The sequence below is a fragment of the Neurospora hispaniola genome, assembly GCF_033458365.1.
Source record: "Neurospora hispaniola strain FGSC 10403 chromosome Unknown B0T23scaffold_5, whole genome shotgun sequence".
Taxonomy (NCBI): Eukaryota; Fungi; Ascomycota; class Sordariomycetes; order Sordariales; family Sordariaceae; genus Neurospora; species Neurospora hispaniola.
The window spans coordinates 2,305,853-2,320,644 of NW_026944410.1; the positions used below are offsets into that span (position 1 = coordinate 2,305,853).

At 52.1% G+C, this 14,792-nt stretch overlaps 6 protein-coding genes across 6 annotated transcripts; 2 read left to right on the forward strand and 4 right to left on the reverse strand.

Moving 5' to 3' along the window:
- Positions 1–96: 96 nt before the first annotated feature.
- B0T23DRAFT_429766 (uncharacterized protein) lies at positions 97–1,905 on the forward strand (the record flags this gene model as incomplete). Its single annotated transcript, XM_062840208.1, has 3 exons — positions 97–390; positions 456–1,064; positions 1,117–1,905. 3 exons carry the CDS (start codon positions 97–99, stop codon positions 1,903–1,905), a joined length of 1,692 nt encoding a protein of 563 aa, XP_062691890.1.
- A 341-nt stretch (positions 1,906–2,246) lies between these two features.
- B0T23DRAFT_396821 (uncharacterized protein) lies at positions 2,247–2,803 on the reverse strand (the record flags this gene model as incomplete). Its single annotated transcript, XM_062838264.1, has 2 exons — positions 2,247–2,445; positions 2,565–2,803. The coding sequence occupies 2 exons, from the start codon at positions 2,801–2,803 to the stop codon at positions 2,247–2,249; spliced, it is 438 nt and encodes a 145-aa protein (XP_062691891.1).
- Positions 2,804–3,731: 928 nt separating this feature from the next.
- Positions 3,732–5,459, forward strand: B0T23DRAFT_167764 (uncharacterized protein). Its single transcript, XM_062832852.1, has 2 exons — positions 3,732–5,029; positions 5,126–5,459. The coding sequence occupies exons 1-2, from the start codon at positions 3,814–3,816 to the stop codon at positions 5,344–5,346; spliced, it is 1,437 nt and encodes a 478-aa protein (XP_062691892.1). The 5' UTR covers positions 3,732–3,813; the 3' UTR covers positions 5,347–5,459.
- A 481-nt stretch (positions 5,460–5,940) lies between these two features.
- On the reverse strand, positions 5,941–6,418 carry B0T23DRAFT_429769 (DASH complex subunit Dad3-domain-containing protein; the record flags this gene model as incomplete). Its single annotated transcript, XM_062840209.1, has 2 exons — positions 5,941–6,174; positions 6,308–6,418. The coding sequence occupies 2 exons, from the start codon at positions 6,416–6,418 to the stop codon at positions 5,941–5,943; spliced, it is 345 nt and encodes a 114-aa protein (XP_062691893.1).
- A 304-nt stretch (positions 6,419–6,722) lies between these two features.
- On the reverse strand, positions 6,723–9,366 carry B0T23DRAFT_382327 (uncharacterized protein). The gene has a single exon (XM_062837324.1). It carries the CDS (start codon positions 9,229–9,231, stop codon positions 7,063–7,065), a length of 2,169 nt encoding a protein of 722 aa, XP_062691894.1. The 5' UTR covers positions 9,232–9,366; the 3' UTR covers positions 6,723–7,062.
- Positions 9,367–10,806: 1,440 nt separating this feature from the next.
- On the reverse strand, positions 10,807–13,481 carry B0T23DRAFT_340237 (Serine/threonine-protein kinase nrc-2). Its single transcript, XM_062835875.1, has 4 exons — positions 12,436–13,481; positions 12,078–12,377; positions 11,627–12,008; positions 10,807–11,564 (listed from the first exon to the last, which is right to left on the reverse strand). Exons 1-4 carry the CDS (start codon positions 13,247–13,249, stop codon positions 11,189–11,191), a joined length of 1,872 nt encoding a protein of 623 aa, XP_062691895.1. The 5' UTR covers positions 13,250–13,481; the 3' UTR covers positions 10,807–11,188.
- Between the last annotated feature and the right edge of the window lie 1,311 nt (positions 13,482–14,792).

The following is a 14,792-nucleotide window of genomic DNA, read 5'->3' on the forward strand; positions in this document are numbered from 1 at the left end:
TCAAGTTACATGAACCGAGTTCATGGATCGCTATCATGACGTATCCTTTTCCCAGCAGCATCCATGGTCTCGGCTGCCTAGGCTTGTGTATTTACAATGGAAGGAACAACAGTCACCCTAGGAAGCATCACAGTTGTGCGCAAAAACTCGCCATTCTCACTCGAACTGACAGCCTCTTTCCTCATCGACTCGGACACGACTGCTCTGGGATTAAACCAGCTGACCGCAACTGACTTTTTCCATCACTCCAAAGACGGCAACCTATGGATGGCAAAGTCGGGGTCTTGCCAGCTTGTCTTCAAGACGTTCATCAACGGCCAGCTACCAGATTCAAACGTGATCCATCCACCTATCATCTCATCTCTAACTGGTATGGCTGCTGAGTGCTCGGTAAGCTTCAGCGAGATCTTCCAACAACACTGGCGGACCCCGTTCGCTGACTTGTGGTGTCTAAGCTCTGGGAAGAACTCGGTCTCGAGCTTAAAGCTAAGCATTTGCCGCTTCCGTCTGGTTCCCAAGAGGAGGATCAAAAGTCGGAGACTTCGTATTTTCTTTGCCACCCGGATCTCTCCTCGGAGATGATCGTACCGCACACACTGACTTGTGTAAAGTTCAAAGGCTTGAGCTGTAACATCAATCTTCGGCTCGATACATCATGGAGGAGGGCCGGTGAGCCTAAACGACCGTCAAAGATGGCCGATGAAGAAATGGCCCAGGTAGGACTAGAGCCTCCTGTGTTTGAAGAGTCCAGGACTGGCATGCGAAAAAATCCACGACGGATCACAAGAACCGTTAACGTCAAGTATACGGGCACTTCGCAAAGACAGGCCAAGAAAGCCTGCCCTGTCACTCAACCCGATTTGGCCAACTCCAACTCAGACCCGGTCATCCTCCTCTCGATCTCGGAAGAGGAAAAGAAGGAGATGGCATTACTCCTGGATGCCGCGCTTCGGAAGCTTATAGGGGTCAAGCACACTTTTCCTGGGGTGAAGGTTACGGAGGACAGACAACTTCCCTCGCTGATTGAAATTGCGCCGGCAGTATGGAATCTTCGCTACTTACAGGTATGTAAGCGGCATGGAGTATGATTACTTGGATGAGGACTAACGATAATAGTCCATGACAGCACATGCGCAAACGATTCCGGCCATCGCCAACGGATTAGCCAGATTGCGTAGCGCCCGGTCAGCAATGCTGAGAGATAAAGTGAACAAATTGCTTGGAGCTGGAGCTGAAGATGAAGCTATAAGGAGCACCCTAGGTCACTCGGATGATCTCGAAGATGGAATCGGAAAGGAAGTTGAGAAGAGGCTGTGGTCATTATGTCAAACAAGTATCCATGTCAAGCCTGCTTCCAAGACAGGCAAGCGAAAAGCTAAGGGCAATGGAGATGCCCCGGCAGATACACAAGAGGAGGAGATCCTGGAGGGATTCACTCAACTTGCTGATGATGGTTGGGTGAATCATCACCCGTCCTTGACTCATGATTACCACCCTTTTGACCTTTTTGGACAAGGCGCGAACACAAACACAGACATGGACACGAACACGGACGCGGTCGAGTACGACTACCAATATCAGTTTGGAATTGTCGCCCTGCTCGGGGATCACAGCGAGGAAGAAACATACGGTGAGGACGGGGTCGAAGAGTGGTATGATGTTGAAGGAGAAGATATGGCACTTGACGAACTCCAGCCGAGCTCCGAAGGTGACTACGTCTATGCAGATGGGCTTGGGAGACTTCATCCGATTTCGAGGCACCAAGCATTCCAGACACGTTTGATGGGCGGTCCAAACCTGACAAGCAATGAGCTGCATTTTGAAGAGATGGAGGATGATGATGGTGAAAAATTTGGCGATCCGGAAGAGTATCTAGGAGAATATCTAGAATGGGATTCTGCATGAAATTGTAGATTCAGGTGATAAGGAACCCAATTCTCTACCAGTCCGTTCACACTTGACCAATTATCCTTTCAAGGGGGTTTTCGAAGTTTGAACAGAGCGGACGTAACTGCACCAAAAATCGTCCGCTGTGCAATACTGACAGCCCCAGGCCTACAACTCCAGATAGCCTATCCATAGCATACAATCCGTTTGGCAACCAGTCAGTTCCAGATATCTGCGAGCATCAAAAAGTGACGTCGCTTTCTTCCCTGGCGTTTTCCCCCACCAGGAGACCAAGAAGCATATCCATTTGTGGGGCGCCCTCTCCTGTGCGTTGCTCGCATCCCAGATAACTATGAGGCTCAGATACGACCGGCATAGCGCCTCTCTCGTTGGAAAAGAGCGTGTGTTTGTCCATCCGTCGAGATCGCGGTCGCAATTCCCCATGAATAGGCCCTTCGTCCATCGATAGCTCCCCGCTCTTTCCCCCATCGCCCATCAATGTCGGATTTGACCTCTGCTGCTCTCTTCCCGTCCGCATACTCCTTGCTCAGCCCGCAGCTTCCATTCCCACATATCCTCAGAACACCTCGGCAATACTAGCCTTTCATCTCATTTCATCCACCTTAGCCATTTCATCCTACCTCGTCAACTCATCTCCTCTCGGACCATCCTCTCACCTCCCCCCACCCGGCGCAGCGTTTTTATTATCTCCCGTGCCCGCTTTCTTTTTCTTATTCTTAGCCGCCCGCTGCTCCGGCTTCATCGTGGCATAGTGGATGTACCACATCAGCACGCATTCGAGGATGACGGCGATGAGCACAACGATGAGAATGGTGAAGAGGATGGGCTGGTCGTTGAGCACGGCGACAGCTTGCGGGGTGGCTCCGATTTTGAGGAACCAGTCGAATTGGCCCATGATTGCGGTGGTTGGCTTGTTATTCGAATTATGGAAGGACAAGAGTGTGTGATGTGATGTGTCGGTTAGTTGTGGCAGATGCTGTGCTCGGGAATTATGCGATGATGATGTTGATGATGGCCGATGAGGATGAGACGTGCAATGGTATCTTGTCTTGGAAGTATGTAGCCGCCAGGGCGTTTGGTTGAAATTGAATTAAGAAGTTGCGATGATATTAAAATTGGTAATTGGTATGATCCTTGATCTGTGGTTGGCTTTGCTTTCGTCGCGTGTGATGAAGTTATTCACAGTCGCAGCTTGTGGAATGTGGACATGCAGATCAAAAGATGGAGAATAAAAAAAAAAAAAAAAGGCAGAACGTCGAAAATACTGGCGACGAAAAGATACTCACGGTCCATCCTTCTTCTCGCAAGAGCCAGAACCTACCAGGAACATGAAACCAAGGACGTCACATTGAGGAGAGGCACAAGTCGAGATGTCAGGCGACCGACGGCGCGCCAACATGGGCGGTAAGAGAGGTTCAATTGTTAGGGGTTCGTTTGGGTGTCGGGTGTGCTGTTTCAGGCTCGCTGAGCTGCGACAGGAGAAGGGTCCCCAAGCACATGAACACCTTACGTAAGCAGAGAACGGGGCAGCTCGTCCGGCCTGGCTCCCTTCGGGCCCCAATGTGCCTGAACGATTGCCGTGGCCGGGCGGTTCGAGCGCGGGACGCAGCGGGAGCTCTGGGAAGCTCGGGCCACCAAAAAATTGCTGGGGACCGGTCGGATCGATTCCGTCGCAGGCCAAATCGGATTGGCGGGCGCCAGTCAGGTCTCCAAAAAATAGTATGTAGAGCCGCGAAATAGACTCGAAGAGGGACGTCCGGCTCTGAGGGTTCTCACAACCGCGAAGGAAAGGAAACCAGCTGCCTCCATTGGGGGACCCCCAACAACCAGTCCTCCCCTCCCGTCCTCCCACCACCTTCCACTGCTCCGGCCTCGCCCAGCCCAGTCAGTTCCCGCTTGCCAACCATGAGTGCGGCACGCTTCGCTGCCCGGAGTTTCCTCTCCCGGCGTCTGGCCGCCACTGTCCCGGCCGCTGCACCGGCAGCTTCCACCCCGGCCGCGTCGACATGTCCCGCCGCCCAGCAGCAGCAACAGTCCCAATTCCACAGCTCCGCCCACCTCGAGGCCCGGAGGCGGTCGCGCTTCAAGAATGTCCGTGCCGTCGAGATGGGCCTGACCTCGGATGCAAAGATCGAGAGTTTTACCAAGAAGAAGTTCGCCGAGTACACGGAAGATGAGAAGGCCGCCCTCGCCCACAACTACCCCGCCGAACATATGGAGGCCATCGAAGCCGCCGAGGCTGCCATCGATCCCAGGGACCTGACGATACAAGGTCGTCTGCGCGTCGACCCGTACCGCATGCCCTACATCGACGACTTTAGCGAGATACAACCCATCATCGACAAGCGCGCTCGCCGCTCGGCGCCCCCCAGCCACAAAGCGCGCTTCATGGACGTTGACGAGTTCACTCAGGACCTGATCAACTGGGCTGACGAGATCCGCCGGGGCGAGCCGACGCACAGGATGAAGAAGCTGAGGGACTTCGTACCGGAGGAGTTTTTTGAGAAGCCTGAGGGGCAGTGGCCCAAGGACGTCCGGGACGAAGCTTTTACCAAGTTTTGGGCCTACCTCAAGGAGCAGAAGGACGCCGACGCCAAGGCCGCCGCCAACGCGACCGGCCCTACCGACGGCGACATTCTGTCGTACATTTTGGAGCGCTCGTCCATGACCGACAACAACCTGCAGGCCAACTCGTCGCTGGCGCCCGCCCTTCCCGATAAGGTCCCCGGCGTGGAGGGCAAGTACAGGAACGCGATCGACCCTGCCGACGACGGTCTCGATGACAAGGGTCAGTATCAGGAGCTGAAGAAGCGGACGGGCATGTCGGTCCGTCAGATTCTCCAGCTCAAGACTAAGAAGCTGGTCCACCGTCGCGTTGTGAACCAGACCCGTCTGGGCAAGATTGCCAGCGACTCGGTCATGGTCATTGCCGGAAACGGTGACGGCTGGCTTGGTCTCGGCATGGCGAAGTCGGTCGAAGCATCCATCGCTGTTGAAAAAGCCACTCTGTTGGCCATACAAAACATGCAGCCCATCCCCCGCTATGAAAACAGGACCATTTATGGCGAGGTCACCACCAAGGTGTCAGGCACCATTGTGCGCCTGAACTCGCGTCCTCCTGGTATGTCTTGGCCGTTTTCGTTCCCCCCCCCCCCCCCCTTCTTCTTCTTCTTTTTAAATTGTACTTGTATCCCACTAACATCTGAAATTTGTCCAGGATTCGGTCTCCGCGTCTCCCATCGTATCTTTGAAATGTGCCGCGCCGCCGGCATTCGTGACCTCAGCGCAAAGTTCCTGCGGTCACGCAACCCCATGAACACAGTAAAGGCCACCTACCAGGCCCTTCTCAGCCAGCCCAACCCTGAAGATCTCGCCATCGGTAGGGGAAAGAAGCTCGTCGATGTTCGCAAGGTTTACTATGGCGGGTCTGTATACTAAGCAAAGCGCAAAAGAAGAAAAAAGAAGAAGAAGAAGAAGCATTGTATCATTCCCCCCAGACTTTTTTTTTTTTTTCATGGATGTGCGCTGCTTGTTTCTAATCTGTAAATATATGTACATTACGTTATACTGAAGACCATGGAACTGAGCGGAAAACCAAAAGGGACTATGCAGTAAAACAGTGGTGGCATACCTGTTATGTTGGTGGCTGGGTAGCTGTCCGATATGTGTTGGTTATATATCCATGCGATTTGGGGAACATTGCGTGGTAGGCCCAAGTTGGATGATGTTGCTTGCTTGTTTCGGCGTCCAAAAGGGACTGTCTCCTCGATATTCCCTCTCCTCCCTTTCCTCTGTTCGGCACGTCCAGCCCACAAGCATATTACTCTGTGGCCGAAAGTTGTCCCCCGTTCCTTGTCCGATGCCGTAGTCGTATGTCGCGTAATACCCTATTATCCATCTTCACCACCAATGAAACGGCATTCTTCCCTTCCTCTCTCTCTCTCTCTTCTTCTCTCTCTTTTTCTCTCTCTTTTTCTCTCTCTTTCTCTCTCACTCCCACGCATCTCTCCCGTCAGTGCTCTTCCTCTTCTTTCACGATTGCTCCCCAACACCACTCCCCGCCCCTCCAGGTCCGTCGCCACCACCACCACCACCATTCTCCCCAGCAGCAGGGCCACCCCAATCAATCTCCTGCTGCAATACAATACTATAAACGCTCGCCTTCATAAGGGTAAACACCAAACTGGTCTTGCGCTCCAGCTCCCTTAGTCCATCGAGAATTGCGACGGAGGGCTGGGAGGCCAGCGTATCTAGTACTGAGGCAAGCTAGTAGTATCGATGATGATTGTTAGTGAATGGTTATTTATGTATTATGGGGAAGGTGAAGGAGGGAAGCTGGGGGTTGGAACAGGGTATTTAGTGTATAGTTGGTGAAGAAAGAAAACTTGAATTGGTGTACCTTCTTCATGTTTTCTGCCAAACGCTCGTATTCGTCAAGAACATCTTGTTCTGTTGGTGTGAGTTCTGGTGGGGAGTTGAGGAGGGGGTTTGATTGTTGTTGTTGCTCCATTTGGTGAAGATGTGTTTTTGGGGTTGACTTTTGGATTAAAGTGTATACTTGTCAGGTTGCATGGATTGATTGAAAAGCTAGATTGCTTTCGAAATTAGATTTATGGAGACGTGAGGTTTAATGAAGAGAGCTGACGGGAGTGAAGTTGTTGATGGGTGAAACAGAAGACAGTCGCGATTGGACGCGCAGTGCAGGAACATGTAATATTTCGCTTTGATGGGAATGCATGTGGTCGGTGTAATTACAGCGTCTTGGTAAGTGCTAAATTACACTGTGTACGGTACTCAAGTTACAATACAGTAAACGCTTTGTTTTGGTGTCCCTCGAGGTTTTTCTGGACCTGTAGACAGCAGATCTACTCACATCACCTTCGTACATTGTCCCAATATGACCCTTGACATACACACCCTTGATTACAACCTTCCTCCTATCCCTTACCCGTTTTCTTTTTGTTCTTTATCGGTCTTGGGCAGCATATGATATACAACCAGCCTTTGCTCTGCTAATAATATTCTGAAAAAGTATCAATCAAGTCATGGCGACTCCCAGATTTTGCACACCCATTGCCACAGACAGATATCATGGAACCATCCTCAACGGGATACAATCGAGCGTCATTTGCAAATCTTCTCAGGGATAAGACGTCAGTAGGTCCTAGTCTTCCTTCTCCTTATTCCACTGGCCGAACTCTTTTGTCTTTCGTGCGCCTCCACGCCCACCGGCACATCCTCCAGCGCTCTCAGTTGCTTGGGGTTCACAATCCTTTTGACAGCACCATACCAGCCCAGTTCCTGTCTTTTCCACGCCTTCGGCTTGATTCCGTTGGATGGTGTCATCTCCAGTATCACGCGAGGTAGCGCTTCTCCTGACACCGATCCCTCTTCTGACTCATCCATCTGAGTGGTCTCGGTTTCCGTGTCTGCATCAAATCCCACACGTCTCTGAGGATCAGGGTAACTCGTAGTTTGTGCTAGCGTCATCCCAGGGGGCATCATCATCAAATGGACGTGGCCGGGTGAGAGTGGTGTAATGGGGGTTGTGTCGACAGTCTCCTCGTTCAGTACCTGACCATTGTCTTGAATATTGCCATCGCCATAGTGACTGCCTGTAGCCGTCGGCAGTTGGAAAGACGGCGGTAAAGATGGACGTTGTTTGTGGGGATCCGTTTGAGAGAATGGTTGAGCAGTCGGTGAAGCAGTATCGGGCGGAGGATAAAACCCAGTTCTGTCTGTGCTTCCCACGAAAGGGTTGATTCCGATTGTTTGCTCCTCGTCAGTCTGTCCTCTTTGATGAGCATAGCTGCCACCTTCCTCTTGATCCAGGTTAACTTCCGTGCCATGATCATGGGTTGGATGACGTCGCATCTCCATCTGTCTCTTCATCCGTCTGTGCTTTTGCCAGATAAGTTTTCCGATCCACCAGCGCCATGTCTTCAAGGACAGGAAGTCCTTTGGGGGTGTTTCTTCCGTATCCCCTCCACCTCTGTTCCGATCCACATCGGTAACTCCAGCCCCACAAGTGTCACCTGTGTCATCAATATTTACCCCCACGGGAAGATCAGGAAGGGGGTAAGGAAACACTGCAGCCGCACTCGACAGTGAACTGACTACCACCCGTTCAGTGGCAACCTCAACCCAAACCTCAGCCTTACGGACTATGTCCGCGTAAATGATCAGGCAGGCAACGATAGAAAGCGGAATGACTGCCGCCCAGAAGATAAAGAACTTGGGAGCGCCCGGTCCGTACTCGTCGCCCATGGAGAGAATCCCAGAGACAATGGGAAATGGAAGTAGGATTCCACCTAGATAGGAGATACGTTCGAGGGCCCGTTGGTTATCGGCAGATAATCTGTTGGATGTACCATGCTGGTGGGAGCTGATACGATGAAGATGGCTGCGTTGAGGTGTCAGGCTTGCATATGTTGCATTCCGGTTCAGGTTGTCACCGGGTGTTGTCGTCCTGGATAGAGGAATGTTTGTGACCTTAGCTGTAAAGCCCATGGCTGTTGATCTCTTTTTCGGCGGCTTGACCTTCTCCTGGGTCACGCATGTTGGTGGGTTTTCGGGAGGCGTGGGGATAGGTAAGAGAATAGGGACGCCTGGTGATGCAGTGAGAAGAGCGATTCGGCGCTTAGCTCGAGAAAGCAGCGTCTTCCATTCCGATCCAGATGAGGAACCTCTGTCACACCCCTTGATATGGCCATTGCGGTCGGCATAGAAAGGAGTGAAGTCGGCGTTTCGCTCAAGTGATTGCACCATATACCAATAGAGAGTGATGCTCTTCGATACTTCTCTTTCGATCAACTTCGGCTGCGACGCTGTCGGGGGCGCCAAAACTTCGAACAACTCGAGCCAGTGATTGTAGACAACGTCGGACAGGACGTTCGCAATGAAGCTTGCTGGATCAACCACCTGCGTGTTTTCATTGGAGTTGTGGCAGAGCATTTCGTAAACCAAGTCCTCCAGGCATGGAACCTCTTCATCTTCACGATTGTCATACCCGTCGGGGGCAGCAACTCGGGGTCTCTGTGCTTCCATGACCGGGCTAGTCTTCTTGGTCGTAGGAAACGATGCCTTCCGTAAATTTGACGGGGCAGCATCCCTCCACAGCGGCTTATCAAGGAACAGTACTCCAGCCTGAGGGTTCTGTTGCCGAGTAGAACTAATCCAGAGAGATGCTCGGTTGAAGGCTGCCGCCAATCCTTTCGGCGTCTTCCCGTCTTCTGTCAAAGGTAGGACCTTTGGGTCAGTGATCATCAGATCAGGACCATCAAGGCCCGCTCCGGAGCTGTGATAAATCTCCCGTCTGGACATCGAGGTACAATCGAATCCTTGTATAAGCTCGGGGTACTCAAACTGCGCAAAGCAACCTGCTTCGGCACTTCTGATGTTCGAGTGACCTCGTCTGCGTGGAAGGGTCAAACCAGAGCGTGAACAGTGGCTTCTCCGGGTAGCATGTGCATCCAGGAATGCGGAGTCAATGCTGAGCTCCTCGCTGTTGCGGAGAATGTCGACGTAATTCGCAGGGAGGCCATGAAAAACAAACAAGGTAAGAGTTCCGTCCTTGTCCATGCCCGATATCAACTCACGCAGATCATCTGGACCGCCGACAATCGTCCTCCGGCATTGTTTCTTGGGATCCCATTCTAGGATATAGGCGGGCGATGTCTCGAACTCGTGGAGGGGAGAGGCAAAGGAGCTCAAACGCTGGTGGTAGAAGGGGGAAGAGGCATCGCGAGGCGGTTTCTGTTGATGATGCAGCTGATGCTTGTATACGGCCTCGTGGGCATTGTTCTGCTCTTCGGCCGAGTCCATGTCGTGTCGGGGTCTTGCAAAACCTCCGTTGGGCTGGGGGGCTGCTACACATCGATGTTGACAGTTTGGTTGTCGGGGACGAAGGGCTTTTCGTGAGGACGAAGAATGACGAGAACAGCCCAACGCACTTTCACTGCTGCTGTAAAGGCTCCTTCCTGTGTCCATGTTGATGGTCCTTCCATCATTGAATGTCTTTACGCAGAAGGTGCTTGGAACTGTCATGGCGTCTTGCAATCAGTGATGCTGATTTCATCGTTCCTTCTGTTCGAATGTCTGTTGAGAGGCTGGAGTGACCTACCTCTAGGTGCCTAGAGGTACTAATGTGCATTCATAATTCCGGTTGCTGCTTTCCGCTTGGTGCCATCATTACCGCGATATATTGTGCTCATCTCTCAAAATCGGCAAGTACTTCCAGCACTTCCTCGAACACCGTGGCTACCCGACCATTTCACAACGGGACTGTCATCTATGCATCTGGTCAACGCAGCTTGGGAGGAAGCTACCGACCTACCAAGCATAGGCTGGTTGCAGACAATCAGAGAAGGCGACCATGAGCGGCGGTGGTCACACAGCAGATATCCGCATCCAAATGCCACTCGTCGTATTTCCGCTTCAGCGATGTCGAAGCAACAGAGCGGCCAAGACGAACTCGATCTGCAACTTTCGAGTGTCCATCGTCTTCTTCTCCAAATAAGACTGACTGAGTGTTGTCGTGGAGTGGATGACCCTCGACAAAGATGTAGCTTCATTGGGCTTCAAGGAATTGCGTATGGCTCCAGGTCAAGTCCTCGCATCGTACACCATCGTTGTATTTACTGCGCAATTCTATTCGTGCTACACAGAATATTTCCAATATCTCATGACTAGATACTTTTTCCCGCTCATCGCCGCACTCCCACCGAATAGCACCGGCTGTTTTTCTCTCCTCCAATAAGTTATATGCCGTATAACAATAAATCTTTGCTAGATCTGCACAACTGCGCTGGTTTCTTTCAATCCTTTCTTCACCCTGAACTTCCCTTCCAAAAAAAAAAAAAAAGAAAAAAAAAAAAGAAAAGAAAAGAAAAAGAAAAAGCAAACAGAAAAAAAAAAAAAAACGCCACCGCCATGAAACTCCTTCAAATGAAGATAGAAATGAATATGGTGAGCCAAACCCCTTAAACAAAGTCCTCTGAGCACTCGTGTCCACGTGTCAGTCTAAAGTGAGTGAGATGTGTGAACGAGAAGAACGAGAAACTACGCTGCAGGCAGGTATGTTTCAGCTCTGCAAGTAGTAAAACAGAAAACAGGAAACACAGTGCAGAGCGCCAAATGAGTGTCGCCATGGGACGCGCCCTGCGACAGAACGCAAGGCAGAGGAGCGAGAGATGACGGAGCCATCAATTGATTGCGATCCTCACCAGCTGAAAATGCCCTCAATAAAAACGACCAGGAGTTGGGACCTCCCGAAACGCCCTTATCGTTTCTCATAAGCATCAGAGTGGTACTCTTCATCCCCGTCGTGATGTAATGTAACGCTGTTGAACTCTTCGAATGGATCAACGGCATTCTCGCCTGGTGTTACCATCCCACTTTCGAGTGGTTCTCCTTTAAGGCCCATCTGCCTGGACCCGCTGATATCCACGCTCTCACTTTCCTTGACGTTGCGGAAGTTCAGTGTATCAATGCCGCGACCTTGGTTCGGGACAATGGGCGGCTTCATGTGACGGATCAGAGCCCATTGTGTCGTCCTGAAGAAGGGATGAGTCTTGATGTCGGATGCACCAGCACGGGCACCTAGACGACGATTCTCGTCCTTGATAAGCAATTTGCGTATGAGTGATTTGCAAAGGCTGATGATCCAAGGTTAGCAAGTAGTCAGGGCAGAAAGCGTTGACAAGTATGGGAGACTTACTTTGATATTTGCGGCGCGCCGGCATGGTCAGGGAAGGGAATATCTTCCCTGAGGATGTTGGCGAACGTTGCGTTACGGTTCTTACCCTTGAAGGGGGTAGTACCGTACAGCATTTCGTAGATGAGAATTCCGAGCGTCCACCAGTCGACTGCACTAGTATGCCCACTGCCCTTAATCACTTCTGGTGCGATATACTCTTCTGTGCCCACAAAGGAGTTTGTGCGGAAGTTTGCTATGCATGACTTGGTATCGATGGTCGGCAACGACGACGTACTCGTGCCGTTCTTGCCAATAATCATGGTTGGCTTGCCGCCCGGGTCGGACTGCTTGGACAGATCGAAATCTGAAAGCATGATATGTCCAGACTGATGCAGTAGGATATCTGTGATGATCGACAGTTAGTTATGCGAAATGATCGGCATGATGAAAGGTGGGAAAAGTGGAAACGTACTCTCTGGCTTGAGATCCCGGTAGATGAATCCCATAAGATGCAGGTATTCAAGCGCAGCAGTCACCTCTGCGGCGTAGAAGCGAGCATCGTCCTCGGGGATACACTTGCCGGGACGTGTCTGTAGAGCTCTGAAGAACTCGCCACCGCTGCAGTATTCCATGCAAAGGTAAAGGTAGTCCTCGGATTGGAAGGAGTGATACAGGGTCACGATGAAGGGATGGTTGCTTGTCGCGAGAATTTCCTGCTCGGCCAAGGCTCTCTTGATCTTGTTACGCTTGATCATTTCCTTCTTGCTCAGAACTGTGTTGCTTTGTTAGTAAGGGGTGAGACATTGTCCCGAACGGACGCGAAGACGTACCCTTCATGGCATATAACCTCCCGCTCTTCTTCTCCTTGACTAGATATACCTTGCCGACATCGCCCTTGCCAATCAACTTGATCTTGTCGAAACTCTGGGGGCCGACCTCAACGTTGCGGACCTTGATGGAGTTGGAGCTATATGTTCGGCGGAAGGCGAGCGGCGACTGACGGATGGGAGGAGGCAGCGCTCCCAGACCATCGGCATCGGGCGCAGCCAGACTTGTAGAGGAATCGTTGTTGGGCTTTTGCTCTGCGAAACCGACGGTGTTGGAATCCTTGCTCTCCTCGAGCGGCTCCTTGCTGAGTTCGGCCGTGGCAGGGCGCTCGCCGTTGCCCTGACCCTTTGAAAACAGGCCTTGAGCGTTGGGAGCACTGGCGACTCTCCTCAGTTTCCTCGCAAGCTCTTCTTTTGTGGCCGCCGTGGGCTGCTGCGAGCCTTCGGGGCCGTCGACCTTGAGTGAGGGCGTGTCGGGCGGGCTGGGCGGAACCGAGCCGTCATTGTGATGGCGCAGGCCCGGTTGGCCCTGGTGGGCAAAATACGGGTTCGCGTGTGCGGTCGGACTCATGGATTCGTCGAGCGGATTGCCCTCGCTCACGACCGTGGTGCTGCGAAGGCGGCCGACGCTGAAGAAACGGGATTGACGGAAGCCGGAGGGCGTCTTGGCGTCGGCGCGTGGTGCTCCGCCGTGGGAGCTGGAGGTGGTGTGGGCATCGCGGTCCTTGTGGTCTTTGGAGCCGGAATTGATGCGGAAGAATTGCTTGATGCGCGAGGGGAAATGGCCTTCGCCGTTGGCGTTCTTTGTGGACGGCATCCTTGTGATGTAATGCTCATGAAGACGAGTCCATGATGCGACTTGTGGATGGGAGGAAGGGGGAAAGACGGGGGGGGGCCAAGGTGCACTGGACTGCGAGTGCGCGAGTTGCCAATGCAGTGGAGGGTGCTGGGTGCAGCGGGTGGCCTGGCAGTTCCTCCGGTCTGAGTGGCAGCAGTAGTAGGCAGTGCCTGGGGTGGCCGGTGGTAGTGATGTCGAAAGAGTGGATGGCAGAGTGGATAACAGATGACAAGTCCAACAAGAAATGTCCGGACCGAGCCAGTTGCGTCTGGGTGTGTGCCCACTTGTTTACGAATGCTGGCGGCCAGGCACCTTCCACTTCCAGGACGCCGTCCAATGGGGCTGCAGGCGTCGCTGTTGGGTACTCCGCGAAAGCTGTTTCGCTTCGGGTTTCTTCCATTATGGTGCAACGGGCTGGTTGCTAAACACACAGTGACACCAGCGTTGTTCCCCATCATCCGCCTACCTCTACTTAGAGGTACCTCCGGCTAGCTGGCAAGCACTCTAATGTGGTGATGTTCTGCTAGTGCAGCAACCACAGGTTTATTGGCGGAAGGTCGAAACATGGTGTCCAAAGACTCCAAGGAGACTGCCTGTTTCCAAGGTCTCCTCAGGATTCCTCAGGTTGGTGGAGTGTTACGGGACCTTCCGGCGCACGCCGACTGGAGCGATGAGAACGATCGGAGTCCCGACCATTTGAACTGCGCCTTCTTTCCAAGTTGAAGGGTTCTCGTCCAGTCATTTCGGCATCAATGGCACGCCATCTGTCATCCATTGAAAACTGCATTTATCAGCAAGGCAAAACCCCCAACCCGTCTGGTCCATCATGAGGCTCATGGTCAGCTTCAAACTCACAGCAGCGAATATGTGTAAAGCAGCCTCGCAACACCTAGCGTACGAGCATCATGTCTCAGTGCCAGCCGTCTCTATACTACCTTCTAAAAACACTGGTTTCTGTTGGATCGCAATCCTTTGGTCCCTGTCTTCCCGCCACCACTAGTGATCCATTATTTCAAGCCAGCTCTGATGTTTTTCAATTCCGGTAAATTTCAGTAATTCCTGACGGTCAGGAGTCCGTACGGCGTGCCCGTGCTCGCCCCACACTGTAATATGGTAGATTTGGTAAACCTGTGCCTTTCTACCTCGAAATACCACCTTTTGCAACAACCACTTGATATCTGAACCGCCAGCTCACGATGCTTGGGCATTTTGGTGCAGTTTGGTGCCCCTCGATGTAGTAAAATAAATAGATATCACGATATGTAATCACGTGCACCCCGATAAGCTGTCAGAGAAAGCATTTTTTCATTACCCTGACTGTAATTACTGTCACTGACCCTGACACATCGATTCTGACGAATGGATCACTAGCCACCACACCTCGCAGGGCTTGGCAACGTCTTCGATGGATCCAGACTGTCGAGCGCTGTCGAGGACCTGCAGATGGAGGATGGAAAGGCTGGGACATCAGAGACAAGTATCTATGGAAATCCTCTTTTATTACAATGTCTAATAGGTACAG

Coding starts and splice junctions, on each gene's coding strand:
- B0T23DRAFT_382327 (XM_062837324.1), bottom strand. CDS start 9,231: ATGTCCAGACGGGAGATTTATCACAGCTCCGGAGCGGGCCTTGATGGT.
- B0T23DRAFT_167764 (XM_062832852.1), top strand. CDS start 3,814: ATGAGTGCGGCACGCTTCGCTGCCCGGAGTTTCCTCTCCCGGCGTCTG. Junction 5,030..5,125: donor CCTGAACTCGCGTCCTCCTG/GTATGTCTTGGC, acceptor AAATTTGTCCAG/GATTCGGTCTCCGCGTCTCC.
- B0T23DRAFT_340237 (XM_062835875.1), bottom strand. CDS start 13,249: ATGCCGTCCACAAAGAACGCCAACGGCGAAGGCCATTTCCCCTCGCGC. Junction 12,378..12,435: donor GAGGTTATATGCCATGAAGG/GTACGTCTTCGC, acceptor AAAGCAACACAG/TTCTGAGCAAGAAGGAAATG. Junction 11,565..11,626: donor GGCGCGCCGCAAATATCAAA/GTAAGTCTCCCA, acceptor TTGGATCATCAG/CCTTTGCAAATCACTCATAC.